Source organism: Numenius arquata, chromosome Z (assembly GCF_964106895.1).
Source record: "Numenius arquata chromosome Z, bNumArq3.hap1.1, whole genome shotgun sequence".
Classification (NCBI taxonomy): domain Eukaryota; kingdom Metazoa; phylum Chordata; class Aves; order Charadriiformes; family Scolopacidae; genus Numenius; species Numenius arquata.
Window position 1 is genome coordinate 75,153,432 of NC_133616.1, and position 16,154 is coordinate 75,169,585.

Genomic DNA, 16,154 nt, shown 5'->3' on the forward strand with positions numbered 1-16,154 from the left:
CATGGACTGTGCTGATATCTGATAATGCAGACAGGTACTTCAAACGGGGGATGAGCAGCTACTTGGTGCGCTAAAGGCGAAGCTGATGCATGAGTCCCTGGCACTGAAGTCAGACTCCTTGTTATATAAAACAACTAATACTAGTCAGTATTTCAAATCCTTGTGAGTATGATAACTACACTGACAAGTAGAAATGCAGATGGCTGCAGATCTTTCCTGCTAGGCTCTGCAGGACATGGTCTTCTTTCTGTGGTAAAAGCAGACTAGAACAGATGATGCAGTCTTGCTTCCCCAACTGCAAAAAAAATCCAAGTCCCGTGGAAGAAAGCCAGTGCCAGCTAACATGATGAGGAGGTGCTCTGCTGAAAGGGTTATAGCCTGAGACACCTTATATTGCTAGGCCATCTGCTGTGACACTTCAGAGCCTACCTCTTTCTAGCAATAGCATAAGGCTTCAGCAAACTGATCCTGCCTACTGTTAAAGTGAAGGTTCAGCATTGTTCCTTGGGCAGTTGGCTAGGAGGCTCCACCCATTAAGAAGGACAAATAGTTAGCTTCTCACTTGGCCTTCAACTACTGAAAACTAGCCAAGTAGCAGGGCGTGATGCCAGCTGTGACTGCTAGGGGAGGGTTCTGCAATCACAGACCAGGCAGTATAGCACAGCAGTGCTTTCAATGTACGCATCTTCTGTCCTTTCACCCTACTGCAGCTAGCAGCCCTCCCGCTCCTAACCAGAGTTGGTCTAGAAGCTTTACTTCTAGATATGGGGTGTCTCATCCAAGGCTGAGATCAGGCAAAGCTATTACAGCCTTTATTTTAAGACCTGAGACATTCTACAGGACCCATGACTGCAAGAATACACTCAAGTAGATTGAAGTGGATTCCAGCCTTCACAAATCCCTGCCCTGCTGAAAAAGAGCAAGACATGCTATTATGATATTGTTATCTCCCAACAGAATTGGTGAGGAAAAGTTGCTAACTTCATGCAAGTGGCTACAAGCTCCGTCTTTGATCCTTCCGGCAGTTGTTCTGACACCCTGATGCAGAGTTTTCATGTTTTAAGTAAATTGTCATATTCTTCAAGCTCTGTTTTGGAAGGAAGCTTTTGAGATCTCCTGTGCAACCAGGCTTAAGCTGTTTCCGCAAGTTAATTCATTTCCATACTGGAAGGTTAGAATTTGACTGGCTGTAGTTCTGGCACAACTTGTCCTATACTAATGCTTATTGCACATGGGCAATGAAGAGCTGTCTTTTCCTTTTGAAAATGAACAGATTTGTCTACAGCTACTGTGGTGTCCCAGGGTTTGCTTTGCTCTTTACTGCGCTCAGCCAAATTCTCCCGCCTAGCTGAACTGCAGATTTTCTGAAGCCATCTCCTGTTGCTAATCTTATCCTGTCTTCTGCTTATTCTGTTTGTGTAACTCCAACAGAACTCCTTATCTGCTGAGTTATTGTAGCCTTGCTTCTTCCTGTTGTACACGCTCCTGCTGTATTGAGTCTGAGCCAGATGCTTGTGTAGCTCAAGCTGTCTTCCTCATGTATATGCCATGCTCATCCTGCTCTTTTGCCCTCTTAAGAGAGCATTTGAGTGCCCACCTTCCAATTCTTGCTCACTTGCCAGTTAAATCTGAATTCTTTCATCTGTTGGCAACCACTTCTGAGGATTAGCTGGGAGAATCCACCTCAGCTCTCTGTTAGCAGACAATAATTCAGACCACTCCTTTTCCAAAATATCTAGGCTAAAGCATTATTCTCCCTACTTCATAAGGTGCTCCTTGGGGTGAAAAGCAGTACTAAGATGGTTCTGCAGGACTGCACCAGATAGAGAACAGTCTATAAAAATCCCACTACTGACATGATGGGCTTGTGACTGGTAGGAACTTAGCCCTGTTTGTAGCCATCGTCAAAGGTAGACCTTTGTAACAAGCTTTAACTTGAAGCTCTCACCTGTAATTCTGAACCCTTGAACAAAGGAGGGCTTCTTTCGAAGACAGGGACTACCCATGTCCAGCTGTAACGTAAACCACAATTGCATAAGGAGTACTGATGGACAAAGAGAATCTTACCCAAACAGGATTGCTTTGCTAAGATTACAGTCCTCATTTGGCCTCTTAAAGACTCTGTGAAGCTGGGGCTAATTCTAAAACTAAAACACTTGTAGTTAATATGCTGCTTAGCTGTAGTGATATTTCTCTGTCTAGCAACCAGAGGAACCTTTGCCCTTGGAAGGGAAACACTCTGCAGATAAATCTATTCTTATGCTACTAGTTCAAACAAAAAGCTTCCCCTCTTCTTTGAAAAGAAGAGCCATGGATCTTTGGGACTTCCTAATACTGTTGCCAGATTTTCCCACATACCGTACAACTTGTCATATGCTGTCAGATCCCTTTGCTACAAAACCAGAGCAGAGAACACATGTGAAGTTGCTGTGATATTTATGCAAACTGAAGTAACCACTAGCTGTAGGAAGTACTGTATCAAAGTGTGATACTTGAAGGTGTGGGAATATACCAAGTTGGCTATAAAGTTTGGGGTTTGGGTTTTTTTTTGTTTTGTTTTTTCCCTGCTGCTGACTCAGTTTCAAGGAATTACAGACCTCCCAAACCCTTGTGAGTCTCTTCCTAATATAGCCACTTGCTGATTCTTTTAGCCTGTCTTCCCTAGGCACTGGATGATACTCTTGATGTTGGGAGGATGGGAATGAGGAGACTTAGAAGCAAAACACAGTGTTTTCATCAGCCTTAGGACTCCAAAAGGGAGGTGTGCATGGACAGTGGTGCTGCAGTCTTGAACTTGGGCTCCCCAGTTCAGAGGACAGGGAACTGCTGGAGAGGGTACAGCAGAGGGCTACAAAGGTGATTAGGGGCCTGGGGCATTTCTCTTACGAGGAGAGTCTGAGGGACTTGGGTCTTTTTAGTCTGGGGAAGAAAAGACTGAGGGGGGAACTGATCAATGCCTATAAATATTTAAAAGATGGGTGTCAAGAAGATGGTACCAGTCTTTTTTCACTGGTGCCCAGTGACAGGACACGGGGTAACGGGCACAAACTTGAACATAAGAACTTCCATCTAAAGATGAGGAGGAACTTCTTTACTTTGAGAGTGGCAGAGCACTGGAACAGGCTGCCCAGAGAAGTGGTGGAGTCTCTGTCTCTGGAGACATTCAAAACCCGCATGGATATGTTTCTGTGCAACCTGCTCTAGGAGGACCTGCTTTGGCAGGGGGGGTTGGACTAGATGATCTGATGATTTCCAGAGGTCCCTTTCAACCCCATATCATTCTGTGATTCTGTGAGTCTATGATCTGTGGCTGTCCTGTAGTGCAGCGGTGGCAGTTCAGTCTCTGACTGCTGTCAGAAGTGTTTGGAAGTTAATGGACTAGATGGGAAGCCTCTGACAGAAGTTGTCTTTCCTTCCTCTACTATGGGAGTCTCCAGGGGCGAAGGCTGACTGCATTCCAGTCAACTGAACTGTTGCCACTTTGCCTGAAGCCTGTCTTACAAGTAGGTCTCCTGATTTGCCTAGCTGTTTTGTTTTCAGCGTCTAAGTTGGTTCAGCAATACTTCTACTTCCTCGTGAATAGAAGCCAGGTTGCACCACACAAGGGGGAGGTACAGCGGTAATGTGCTTCTCTGCAACTTGTGGAACAGTCGAACAACCTAACGCTCAAAGCCCAGACCTTAGGGATTTCCCAGGTGTCCTGGAGAAGGGTGATCCTTTGGAGCTGCTGAAATAAATAGCCCTTGTAATATATTAGTGTAAAGGGCTATTTATTGCAAGTGGCATCTTTGAGAATATTCTGCTTTACAGTGAATCTGTTCACTTACTGAAAACTTCCTGTTTTTTCCTCTCCAATACAGGATCTCAGTCTACCCAATGGCACGCCTGTGGACACTTCTAGCCCAGCCTCTTCCTCATCTCTCCTCAACAGACTGCAGCTGGACGATGACTTGGATGGGGAAACTAGAGACCTCTTTGTTTCTGTTGATGATCCCAAAAAACATGTGTGCACAATGGAGACATATATCACCTACAGGGTTACAACAAAGGTACAAAGTAATATCCACCTTTCCTAGTGCTTTTTTTCTTTAGGGAGTTTTTTTAGGGTATGTTCTGGACGTCTGTGCCCTGTATTGTATTTCCTTATCTTTAAGTTGGTTCTTAAAGACAAGAACTTAGTGACTTTCGGTACCTTGTGAATATGTCGAAGGTGTGACTTCTCTTAGCAGAACTGTTACAACTTCAGTATGTGAAACTATGCAAAACTCTTAACATGTCAGCTTAGATTTTTGTCTCTGACTCTTGAACAGAACTGTTTGTAAACTTGCAAGGCCAGTTTCTTTCATTAACTTGAAAGTTTGTTCATATAAAGTAATCTGACACCCATTTGGTTTGAGTTACCTCCCCTGAAGGGGAATGTGCCTTGTTGTTGGTTCACTGTTAAGCATCTCACATTTTGTGTCTGTTCTTTTCTGAAATGCTACAAGCTTGTTGCTTTAAGTGTTTACCACACTTCCTCTTGTCAGCCACTTACCTAAATCATATTCTTGGTCCTCAACTGTAAACTAGCTTCCATGCAGTTGTTGGTTGGTACAGAAGGCTGTATAGCTGCTGCTAAAACTAAGTAGCCTAAGAATGCTACTGCCTACCAAAAGAAATATGCTAGAGATTTTTTTTTTTGGCGTGTGTTGTAGTACAAGCATTAATGCAGTCTAATTACACTAATAAGAAAAGTGATCTGAAAAGTCCACTGCACTTGCAACTGAAAGGTTGATTTCTGTTAACTAGCTCATTCTCATTAGCATCAGCTCCTAGGTGATGTTGACATCTGTTTTGGGCACTTGCAGTTACCTAAGACAAAAAGCGTTCACTAACTTCACTAGCAATATGCTTGATCCACTTGTCCAGAAAGATTAACATTCCTCTGGCCTACTTAAATGGCACTCTATACTGGAGAGAATATTTTCCTTTGATATAAGGGAGACTTTACAGGCCACAGACACTTCCCCCCCCCCCCCCAAATTCCTACTCCAAATTTCCTCTTTCAAGATGCACAGGATAAAATGTGGTTTTTCTAAAATAGTAGCTACCTCCTACTGCACACTTTTGTCATAGCCCTGTCATTATTTGTTGCTCTCAGTGTCTTACTCTTGCAAGAAATGCTGTTAGCTACTAGAAAATGCTAAGAAGTATTGTAGAGATCTTTTCTATTTGGAGCAACTTGTTACATGATCAGAAGGAACAGGAAACACAAAAGGAGACACAACTTTCTATAAGTGAATGGCTAAAATTGGCTGAAGTTGTTTCTCCCTTAAATTAAGATCCGATTATTTTGTCAAGATAATGTATCTCAAAGCAGTGGCACTTTGCACAGAGGAATAATGTTCCTCTGCTTGAAAACCTGTGTTCATACAAGGGTCCCTTCTTAAAGCAGAACTCTGGAACATGGGTAAAGTATTTACTGTATTTAGATCAGGCATATTACCCAACAGTGTCTTTTTAAAATTAAAAAAGCCCTCTTCCTGTACTTCTGATTTTGTATATCTACCTACCTGTTTGTTAACACTTGTTTTATTTTGGATCTCACTGTAGCACGTAAATCCGCTATATTATAGCATTACAATATGAGTGGTGTTCCTCAGGGGTCGGTACTGGGACCAGTGCTATTTAACATCTTTGTTAGAGACACGGACAGTGGGATAGAGTGCACCCTCAGCAAGTTTGCCAACAACAGCAAGCTCGGTGGCACGGTCGACATGCTGGAGGGAAGGGATGCCATCCAGAGGGACCTGGACAGGCTTGAGAGATGGGCTCGTGCAAATAACATGAAGTTCAACCAAGCCGACTGCAGGGTCCTACACCTGGGACGTGGCAATCCCAGGCACAAATACAGGTTGGGCAGAGAATGGCTGGAGACCAGCCCTGAGGAGAGGGACTTGGGGGTGTTGGTGGATGAGAAGCTCAACATGAGCCGGCAGTGCGCACTGGCAGCCCAGAAAGCCAACTGGATTCTGGGCTGCATCAAAAGAAGTGTGGCCAGCAGGTCGTGGGAGGTGATTATCCCCCTCTACTCTGCACTCATGAGACCCCACCTGGAGTACTGTGTCCAGCTTTGGAGTCCTCAACACAGGAAGGACATGGATGTGTTGGAACAGGTCCAGCGGAGGGCCACAAAGATGCTCAGAGGGATGGAGCACCTCCCCTATGAAGACAGGCTGAGAGAGCTGGGGTTGTTCGGCCTGGAGAAGAGAAGGCTCCGGGGAGACCTTATAGCAGCCTTTCAATATCTGAAGGGAGCCTACAGGAGAGCCGGAGAGGGACTCTTTGTCAGGAGATGCAGTGACAGGACAAGGGGTAATGGTTTTAAATTGGAAGAGGGGAGATTTAGATTAGATACCAGAAAGAAATACTTTACTGTGAGGGTGGTGAAGCACTGGAACAGTTGCCCAGGGAAGCTGTGGATGCCCCGTCCCTGGAAGTGTTCAAGGCCAGGCTGGAAGGGGCTTTGAGCAACCTGGTCTAGTGGGAGGTGTCCCTGCCCATGGCAGGGGGGTTGAAACTCGATGATCTTTAACCATTCTATGATTCTATGAATACTGTTGTGAAACAGTGCATAATTTATTCTTATCAATCACCATGAAAGCCTCACCTCTTTGGGTTTGTTATTCCTGTAAATTTCTGGCTAACCTCACCTCTAGGGTCAGCACCTCTAGCACTATCTACCATTGTTTAAAAAAGAGAAAAAAAAATAAAAGGTGTTTGGAAGACTAACAGTCTTAATGGTCTGACTCATTCTTGCCATACAGATAAGGCCTCTTTAATACCAAGCTAATTGCCTAACCAGCCATTGTAGCTGAAAGCCGTAATTAAACATGGCCAAAAAGCTGCACAGGAACAATCCCTAGACAGTGCTGAGTGATGCTTGCACCTTCAGGTTGTAGGTCAAAGTTCTATAGCAGACCTTGCTCTTGCCATCAGTATAAGGCTGTACCTTCCCACCATCTCCCTTGCAGCCTCGTATGAGAGGCATTTGAGACCCGTAAAGGACTGAAAGGGTCTCTCTGGTGGCTCTGGATGAGGAGGTGCAGGGGTGGCTGCTTTTTTTTCTTACTCCACTGAAGAATGCAACTGGAACCTCAAAGGTTTGGATAAATGTAGGTCCTAGAATGAGTTACGCTGAAGACTTCCTTGCTTTGAAAAGTGGCATCACTAGGTAGCAGAGGGGAATGTAATTGCTACTGCTGTAACGTGTGCTTGTGGCTGTGACTGGACACCACTGTAGGGACAACTGTAACCTGACTACAGTCTTGTTTTTGTGTTGTGTGTGTTTTTTTCTTTCTTTAGAAAGGTCCTTCATCCTAACAGCAAGAAAGAGAAGTTTTGCAGTGTGCCCCAGATCTCTTGTCTACTGATACCTTTGTCAGCAGATGGTGGCGGCTGGGGAAGGGTCCAAAGCATTTGGTCCAAAACAATGGCTTGCAGGGAAGCTGAGAAGAAAGCTTAGAAGTTTACTTGGTCCTGCTTGTGCTCCTGCTTTCACAGCTTCCTAGTAAGAGCTAGGTAGCACTCCCCAGCCTGTCTTCTGGATGAACGCATTTAAAGAACATAATGGGAATCCCCAAAATAATGGTAACGGTGATTCAGACATGGCTCTCTTGATTTTTTCATACCCTGTTTTCTTATACAGGGAGGCTAGTAAAACCAGTAAGGTGGGTGAGACCTGGGCTGGAACTTAATTGGTCATGTCTGTGATGATTGAAGTGTCTTGGGTGTTCTAGATGATACATCTTTATACTCTTCAGATATACTGATGTGCACACTAGAGGGATTTTATCAAGCAGAACTTTCTGAGGAGGGGAGGGGTGGGAAATAAAGCTTACCCTTACCTTATGTAGTCATCTCTCCTGAGGGAAACGTAAGTAAGTGTACTTCTAACTTCACTTTTGTGTACTTTCTAGGACGGCAGGGCTGCTTTATGTGCCTCATGGAGGTCTGAGCAGCTGCGTGCTGTTCCTGAAAACCATGCAGTTTCTCTGCAGGCTTAAAGGGAGAGGCTTTCACACCAGACAGCACTGAAGTGGAGGTTTTGTTTTCTTTTTCCTGTCCTTCTCCTCCTGCTTCCAGTGCATTCATTGGATAGATTACCTGAGCACATGAAACAGCTAAATTGCTAGAGAGGAGCAGGTCTAAGTGCGCTGATCTCTTTTTTCAAAGGGACTAAATTACTTGAGGCAAACAAAACTCTGAAGAACTGCTAAGAACACCAACCTTGATCCCTTCCCCCCTCTGCCATTCTCTTCTTTTTCTAGTTGAAGATTTTTCCCCAAATAAATAGTAACATGGAGGGGAATCCACAATCAGGTGTAGTGAGAAAAGACTAGAACTAGGGTACAGAAATACTTTCACATAGTCATCACAGGTTTGGCTGTGAAGTCCTCTCAAAAAAGACACTTTTCCTCTCAAAGCCTTACACAAGACCAAGACTTGGTGCTTGCCTTAATATTGCCTCAAGTCAAAACTATTCCAAAAACAGAGGTAAAAGTGTCTGTAACCCTGCCTGCTTTCCAGCAAGTAAATGTGAGCCCAGAATACTGCAGTGCTGACTTAGTGGAACTGTGCTGGAGTCTTCAATAAATCCCTGGAAATGTCTTGTCCATTATTTTTAGGAGGTTGAGATCTGCCACATAAGTTTCTCATCTTCCTTTGGGACAGACCTTTGTCCTTGCAATATGAGATCTATGAATCCTACTGGGAAAGCAGGAGGAATTCAACTGTGTCAAAAATGCAGACATTTCACTTACTATCCCTGATCAGTGGCAAGATCTTCTTCCCTTTTGTGTGTAGTTTGGAAAAAATAACTCGTGCTAAGCTAATGAACAGTTTGATCTGAGATCCAAATTCTTTCAGCATTATTGAAGTGTCGTTAAAACCTTGAAGGGCCCTTATGTTCAGTCCAAATAGTCTTGAAGAGCTTATTGGCTGTCTAGATTTGACAGCCCACACAGCAAACACTGAAATGCTGTTGACTATGATGTATTTTCATTTGCTTCTCTCTGAGGAACAAAACCTGATATATGGAAAACTTTGCAAATCTGCTTGTGATGTAAAGGCAGCAGGAGCAGTTTGCTAGAGATGAGTGATAACAACTGTAAAGTTTGTGTACTGGGACTTATCCTGCTTTCCTACTTCTGGACTAAATACTACCTATACAGTTTTCCTTAACTGTTAGCAGAATATTGGTTAATAAGGTTCTCAGCACTAACAGATGAGAGCCTTTACCTTCATCCTCATGGTGCAGGGTAAGACACAATAGTGTGTATGCACATTGATTACTCTCACTCACTGCCTGATCTTTTAAGAAGTCTTTGCTCAGTGACAGCCAGTTCACAAAAACTCTCCCTGCTACTAAATTGTTACCTTTTTTTTTTTAATTTCAGGTTGTCTCCTGCAAGGCTCAGGTTATAGCTGCCCTATTAACAGAACAAAACAGTCAACATCATTGCCTGTTGAGGGCTGTCTACATGTGTGTGAATTATCTTGTTCTAGTGTGATGCCTTTCAGTTTCTTACTTAAAACAAGCGAAAATGGCTCATACGAAGTCTCAGAATTCTCATTTATAGTGTGACACTCTAACGCATTAGATAAGCTGGTGTTACTCTGAGGTGTAGCTGAGTAAAGCGCAAAGCTGCAGTGGGTATCTAGGTCTTGGTAGTCCCTCATCTACAAATACAACTGCTCCATTGGTGAGCATTCATTATGTTAGTCCGTGGACTAATGTGTACATCTCTTACCATAGCTAGCAGGTCAAAGGAGGGAGGAGGTGAGCTTGATTTCTTCTTTACTGTCTCTCTATGCCTGCCTTTTCTAGAAAGCAAGCCATTTAATACGTAGTATCACACCAGCATGCTGTTTATAGTATACTAGAGCTACTGTTCTGTTGATAGTGTGTTAAGGCTGCTGACTTCTCCCTAGAAAGAGGTTTCTGGCATAGAACTTGTACAGGATCCCCAGTAAGGATTGATGAGAGTAATGTGCAGTCACTGAAGAGCTAGAGCCATCCAGGGGGCGAGTGAAGAGACATCCATGCTTTTAAAGGCTGCTACTTTGCTCTCCAAATATAGGGCAGTTGCTGTCAGTCTGGAAGTAAATACAAAATCTGTGCTGGAAATGAGCAGGTGTTTGCAGTGGTTAAGAGTAGCAAAGCAATATGGTGCTGGACTCGCTGCCCGTTCGAAGCTAGGAGGGCTGGTGTGTTCCCCAGAATGCAGTGGTTTTGCTATCTAGCTGTAGACAAGTAGTGGGCTGGCACTGCAGCATCACCTTCATTGCAAGATGGTCTGGATGCTGTCTGTAACTAAATACAGCCCTCTGGGCTTCTCTGTGAGCTGTGCTTCTCAGTGGGACATAATGATAAGGGCCATCTCTCTTCCAGTGGGGGCTATCACAATACACAATACTAGGCTCTGTGGCAGAGACTCCTAGTTAGTGCACAGTTTTCTTTGAGCTTTTAGGCAGTTGCAATATGTGCTGTGCAAGCAGCCCCATGCAGTCAGCTTTCCAGGCTATGGACTGTTGGAGGACTGGATAAAACATTTGCTGGAAGTTTCTCTGCATATTTACCTTCTGTCTTGAACTTGTAATGGCAAGTTTTATTCCTTACACAGAAGAATGAAAACTTTAAAGATTTAACTTAGTGTAGTGGTATCTCAAATCAGATATACATAATGTAAGCAAACTGATCTGTTCCTCTCAGAAGTCAATAAAAAGTGCTTCACAAATCTAGCAATGGCTTATGTTCTAATCTTTTGCCCTTGAAGGAGTTTAATTAGTCTGTCACTTCTGGAATACGGGGCAGTGGTGAAACATTTTTTCACCCATGGTTAATGCACCTTATAGAATAAACAAATCATTGAATATGTTTGCTTTTAATTCTTGTTGGCTAAAATAGTCTTGTCCTTGGAATGAAGATTTCAAACAGCCTTCTCCGCAAACTTGTCTTGTCTCCACAGACTCCTCCCATAAATTTTATCTGAGCAGAACATGTAATGAAGTATGAATAAATCTTAAGAACACATCAGCTCCAAGTAACCATTTTTCATATTGCTGTCTTTCTGAGTGCCTTAAAGGCCAGAGGATCTTTCTCTCATGCTGGCTGCAAACATGATTTTGGGGATGGAGTCCCTGTGCACGCCTTGTCTGGCTTCCCCCTTACCAGTGACAGCTGTGCTGTATTTGCTGCTACGCTCTGAAGTGGGAGATTTTGGTGCAGACTGAGCATATCCTGTTCTTCTTTTCCAGACCACGCGAGCAGAGTTTGATTTGCCAGAGTATTCTGTCCGCCGGCGGTACCAAGACTTCGACTGGTTGAGAAACAAGCTGGAAGAGTCTCAGCCAACACATCTCATTCCCGTAGGTAGTAAGCAAGAATCTGCTATTAAGGACAGTTCTGTATCTGTCTTGCAAGGGTGATATTTTGGTGATATGTCCCTTTAGATTTAAATACAGTATTTCGTTCTCTTGTAGTGTTTAGATTTAAATATGGTGCTTCATACTCCTCTAGTGGAGTGGGAATAGCTTCCCATTCTTGACTGATAATGAAGCTTAGACTCTTCTTGGGTGGCATGCCTGAGGTGTGAGTTTTGGCAGCCTCCCATAGGGACTGCAAGGTGATGACATTTGTTGTGGTACAGATGGAATATGCTTCATCTGTTTGCTCAGTTATTAAATCTACATTTCTGAGTATCTGGGGCTTATGAAAAGCCACACAGGTATACTTCAAGTCCCAGTCTCAGTCAGTTTTCAAGATGGCCATTTGAGCTGATTTTAAAGAAAATGTCTTAAAACTATTTGTGCTAACATTCAATAGCACACACTTATGAATCTTAGGCTCTGGCTTGGTAGCTATGGCATGGCTTCAGTATGCAGAAGTTTAGTTACTCCATCTAGAGTACTGCATCCAGTTCTGGGCTCCCCAGTTCAAGAAAGACAGGGAACTGCTGGAAAGGGTACAGCAGAAGGCTACAGAGATGATTAGGGGCCTGGAGCGTCTCTCTTACGAAGAAAGGCTGAGGGACTTGAGTCTTTTTAGTCTGGGGAAGAGAGGGCTGAGGGGGGATCTGATCAACACCTATAAATACTTAAAAGATGGGTGTCAAGAGGATGGGGGCAACCTTTTTTTCAGTGGTGCCCAGTGACAGGACAAGAGGAAATGGGCATGAACTTGTACTTAAGAAGTTCCATCTAAAGATGAGGAAGAACTTCTTCACTTTGAGGGTGGCAGAGCACTGGAACAGGCTGCCCAGAGAAGTGGTGGAGTCTCTGTTTCTGGAGATGTTCAAAACCCACCTGGACACGTTCCTCTGCAACCTGCTTTGTGTGGACCTGCTTTGGCAGGGGGGTTGGACTAGATGATCTCCAGAGGTCCCTTCCAACCCCATATCATTCTGTGATTCTGTAACGAGACTAGCTAAACTACTGCACCCATTCTTGTCTCTGAAGCTGGCAGTCTGACCACCTTTCTGTGATATAAAAAGGCTGATACTAATCTTCAGCAGTCTGTTTTTCATGCCATAGAAGATGTGAAAAGGTAGGAGGCCTGCAAGATCACCACCATCAGCTCTTCTGAACAAAGAAATTCAAAAAAGCCTGTAGGAGGTGAATATCAGGAAATAACAACACTGCTAGCATACCTTAGCTTGACCATCTGGGATGGGGGGCAGTTTCTCTGCTCTGCCTCCCTCAGCAAGGGCTAGGCTGTGTGAGAAGCATTCAGTTAGGCTGTTCCAGGGTAGAGAACTACTTAAGTCCTTAATTTCTCTGGGACTTGCCTCTAAGTGAAATAATAGCTCAGTCTCTCAAAGATAAGAAATACTTCACAAAATCATATGACACCACTAACTGGCAGCAAATATGTTTACTGAGGGGTAGGGAAGAGAGGGAGTGAGCTTGCTGGGGTAAAGTGGAGACATGAGATTAATGTGTTAGCTGCCCAGGCACTCTTTTCTTCCTCGCTGTTCTCTGAACAGCTGGAACTATCAAGGTTAAGCTTCTACAGATTCTTGAGTGTACTAACAGGCTTCCAGTCCTGCCTGAAGGCTGCAAGGCAATAAATAATAGTCTAGTAGCAGAAGGTGAGTCACAGCCAGGGAATCAAAGTGCTTTGCTGTGACCTGGAATTTGTTGCGCACAGAACAGCAAATTTGGCACAAGTGACTCTAATACTGGACGTGAAACTGGCTGCAGAAAAAGGCAGTCTCTTAAGTGCCTCTCTTCTAGAAAATCTGGAAGCATAAGGATGCACTGCCCTGCTTTATATTTCTGTGTACAAGTTAGCTGTTACGGAATTTCCTATTAATCTTTTCCGTGCAGTGGTATGGCAGGGAGATTGCTGAATGCTTTCTGTATTTATTGCCTAGAAGTTGATGGGGAATAGAAGCTAAAGGCCATTTGAGGTTCGTTGTGACTCAAGTGTATTCTGAAAGGATTTTTCAAGGCAACATCAGAGTTATCTGTATTTGTAACTGGAGATACTGCAATCCCTGGAGGCCTTCTGTCTAACAAAATACTGAAAGGGGGTTGTCTTAATCTTCGTATAGTGACTCTGCCTGAAACCTTTCTGTAACAAATGATGTCTTCTCAGTCCAGCAAGTCATGATAGACTACACTTAGGAGCCCAAACTAAACTGAGTATGGGTTCCTTTTCGCCTCTTAGGTTACTGATTTTTACTTTTTTTTTTTTTTAAATGATCTGAGACTTATTCTAGTCTGTTCTTGCAAACAACACTAAAAAGTCTCTCAGATCTGTCTCTAGACTAGAAAGATAAGTCTAACATGATAGATAAGCCTAATATTTTCTTTGGATGGTAAAGTTTGGATACTTGAAGCCATTTATGACTGCAATGAGCTCTGCTCACATGTCACAGCAGGGAAAGGCAGACTATAAGGTAGATAAGTAACAGTTAAAGCAGGATATCAGTTGCTAGCTCTGCATACTGATTACTTTGGATGGACCTCCAAAGGCCTAAAATATAAAGGACTATAACTACTGCTATAGCTAAAAGCAGGTTAAATGGCAGAAGTCTCTGTAACAGAGGTGCACTCTTCTCTGGGTCTCAAATGCTCAAACTCTAGTGATTATTCAGCGACAGTCTCCATGTGTTTGGTTGAACTAGGGTTCTGTAGTCTTCCAGCTGTTGCCTTTCCTCCTGCACTAAATCCCCTGCTGGGTTAGTGACTTGGAGTCCCTGCCAAAGTTTACAAAGCAAGCGAAGAGAGTTTCTTCCTCCCTGAAGACTACTGCACTAAGCATTATTCTTCTGAATAAGTCTGATTAGACTGTACCTTATGCTGGTTTAACTAGAATGACTGATCTGAACGCTATGCTTAATAAGACAAGTCTGAAATTATAAGAACTAAATATAGTGGTCAAAATGTAGCTGTGTTGCAACTAAGTCATGCTGGCTGGGTTTTTCTAGGAGGTACATGTATGTCCCACATCAGCTAGGGTTGGTGGGAAAGGCATATGCATACAGAGATTTTTTTTTTTTTCCTTTGAATGGATTTTGTCACAGATTTCAGGTGACAAAGACTCTTTGCAGAGGAGAATCCTGATTCCTAAATTGGGTGAAAATGTCTGTCATTGCTAGCCAAAGAGTAAGCAGGTTATCTGGGTGGACTATTAAATAAAACAAACAAGTAGAATAAAATGCAAAGCAGTTTTAAAACTGAAATTAATCTTGGAGTCCATGCTGTCCGAAGAGAACAAAAGCAAATCTAGTGGTAGAGGTGAGGCTAACCTCTCAAGCTTAAAGAGTTATCTTCTGTCTGAAGTGGTACTTCAAAGTGTAGTGTCTAAATGTAACAGGAGGGACTGCAGAACTAGCAGGTCTGGGGGCAGATTTGGTCTTACATGTTAAGCTGAACTGCAGAGATGAACTAGTGGAGTCGAAATAGGAGTAAGATGAAAGAGTAGATGTGTTGGCAGACTTCTGTCACTTACACAGATGTGCTCAGGAATGTCGGCTATGATAAATGACCAAGTGTGCAAGTGCTTCAGGACGGCTCCAGCCTGGACTACTTATCCATTTGCTGTGTCAAGCCTGCTCATCTGTCTTTGCTCAGTGTGGTGCTAATCACTAAGACTATCAGCCTCCTGCAGGAAGGCCCTGTCCAGGAGGAGCAAATTAGTCAGAATGGTGGGGGGAAGAGTAAGTAGAACTGTTAATTTTTTTTAATTTCCTTGGATGACAGGCTTGCTTCAACACTGGGGGGGTGTGTGCATTGCTGTAGGGAATAGTGTGTAGCTCTGCTGGTGTCTCCTTTAAAGCTGGAGTTTGAACATGGATAGCAGCAGGGAAAACACCCTGAGCTGTGCTTGAAGTAGTTAGTGTGAGTATTGTCCGGTCTTCACTGATGTGGCTCTCAGCTGAAACCACTCAGTAGAATTGCTAGCATTAGGTCAGACCAGGGTAATTCAGAGCAGGGCTTGCATACCATCTGATGTATGGTTGCTGTTAGCAAACATAACATTTCAGTTCCTGCTAAGACTGGAGTTTTATTGCTTTGCATGTTTCCAAATACCAGAAGCAAGTTTTTGGTCTTTTGAATCTTGTGTGGTTTGTTTGTCTCTGACAGCCTCTTCCTGAGAAATTTGTGGTGAAGGGTGTTGTCGATCGCTTTTCTGAAGAATTTGTGGAGACAAGGAGGAAAGCATTAGACAAATTCCTGAAGAGAATAACTGATCACCCCGTGCTTTCTTTTAATGAGCACTTCAACGTGTTTCTCACAGCCAAGGTAAGCATGTAACTTCCAAACACGATCATTGGCAGGGACAACAGAACAGGCACCTTTGCAGTCTCTTTTGAAATGAAGGTAAAAAGGCATTAATAAAACTACATGTGCAGGTCAGAACTTCCTCTAAAATACCTGAGTTGTTGGGGACCCTGAATGTTGTATGTGACAGACCCCTGTGTGTGACAGCTATATGGGTTCCCTTTGCTTGAAGGGAGAGGTGTCTGCAGATTTACAAATTCAGTTTTCCAGACCTGCTCGTTTTGTATCCCTGTGTCTAGTACATACTCCTCTGATGCAAGAGATGTTCAGAATTTAGAAAATTGTAGACTTTGTAAAATCCTCTTGAGGGAAGAAGGGAAGTG

At 43.5% G+C, this 16,154-nt stretch overlaps 1 protein-coding gene across 1 annotated transcript in view; it reads left to right on the forward strand.

The window, feature by feature from the left end:
* Positions 1 to 16,154, forward strand: part of SNX30 (sorting nexin family member 30) — a 48,901-nt gene that overhangs the window by 17,380 nt on the left and 15,367 nt on the right. The window contains exons 2-4 of the mRNA XM_074166185.1: positions 3,861 to 4,049; positions 11,299 to 11,409; positions 15,634 to 15,792. Coding sequence (XP_074022286.1) covers positions 3,861 to 4,049; positions 11,299 to 11,409; positions 15,634 to 15,792 — 459 coding nt within the window. The remainder of the gene's footprint in view (positions 1 to 3,860; positions 4,050 to 11,298; positions 11,410 to 15,633; positions 15,793 to 16,154) is intronic.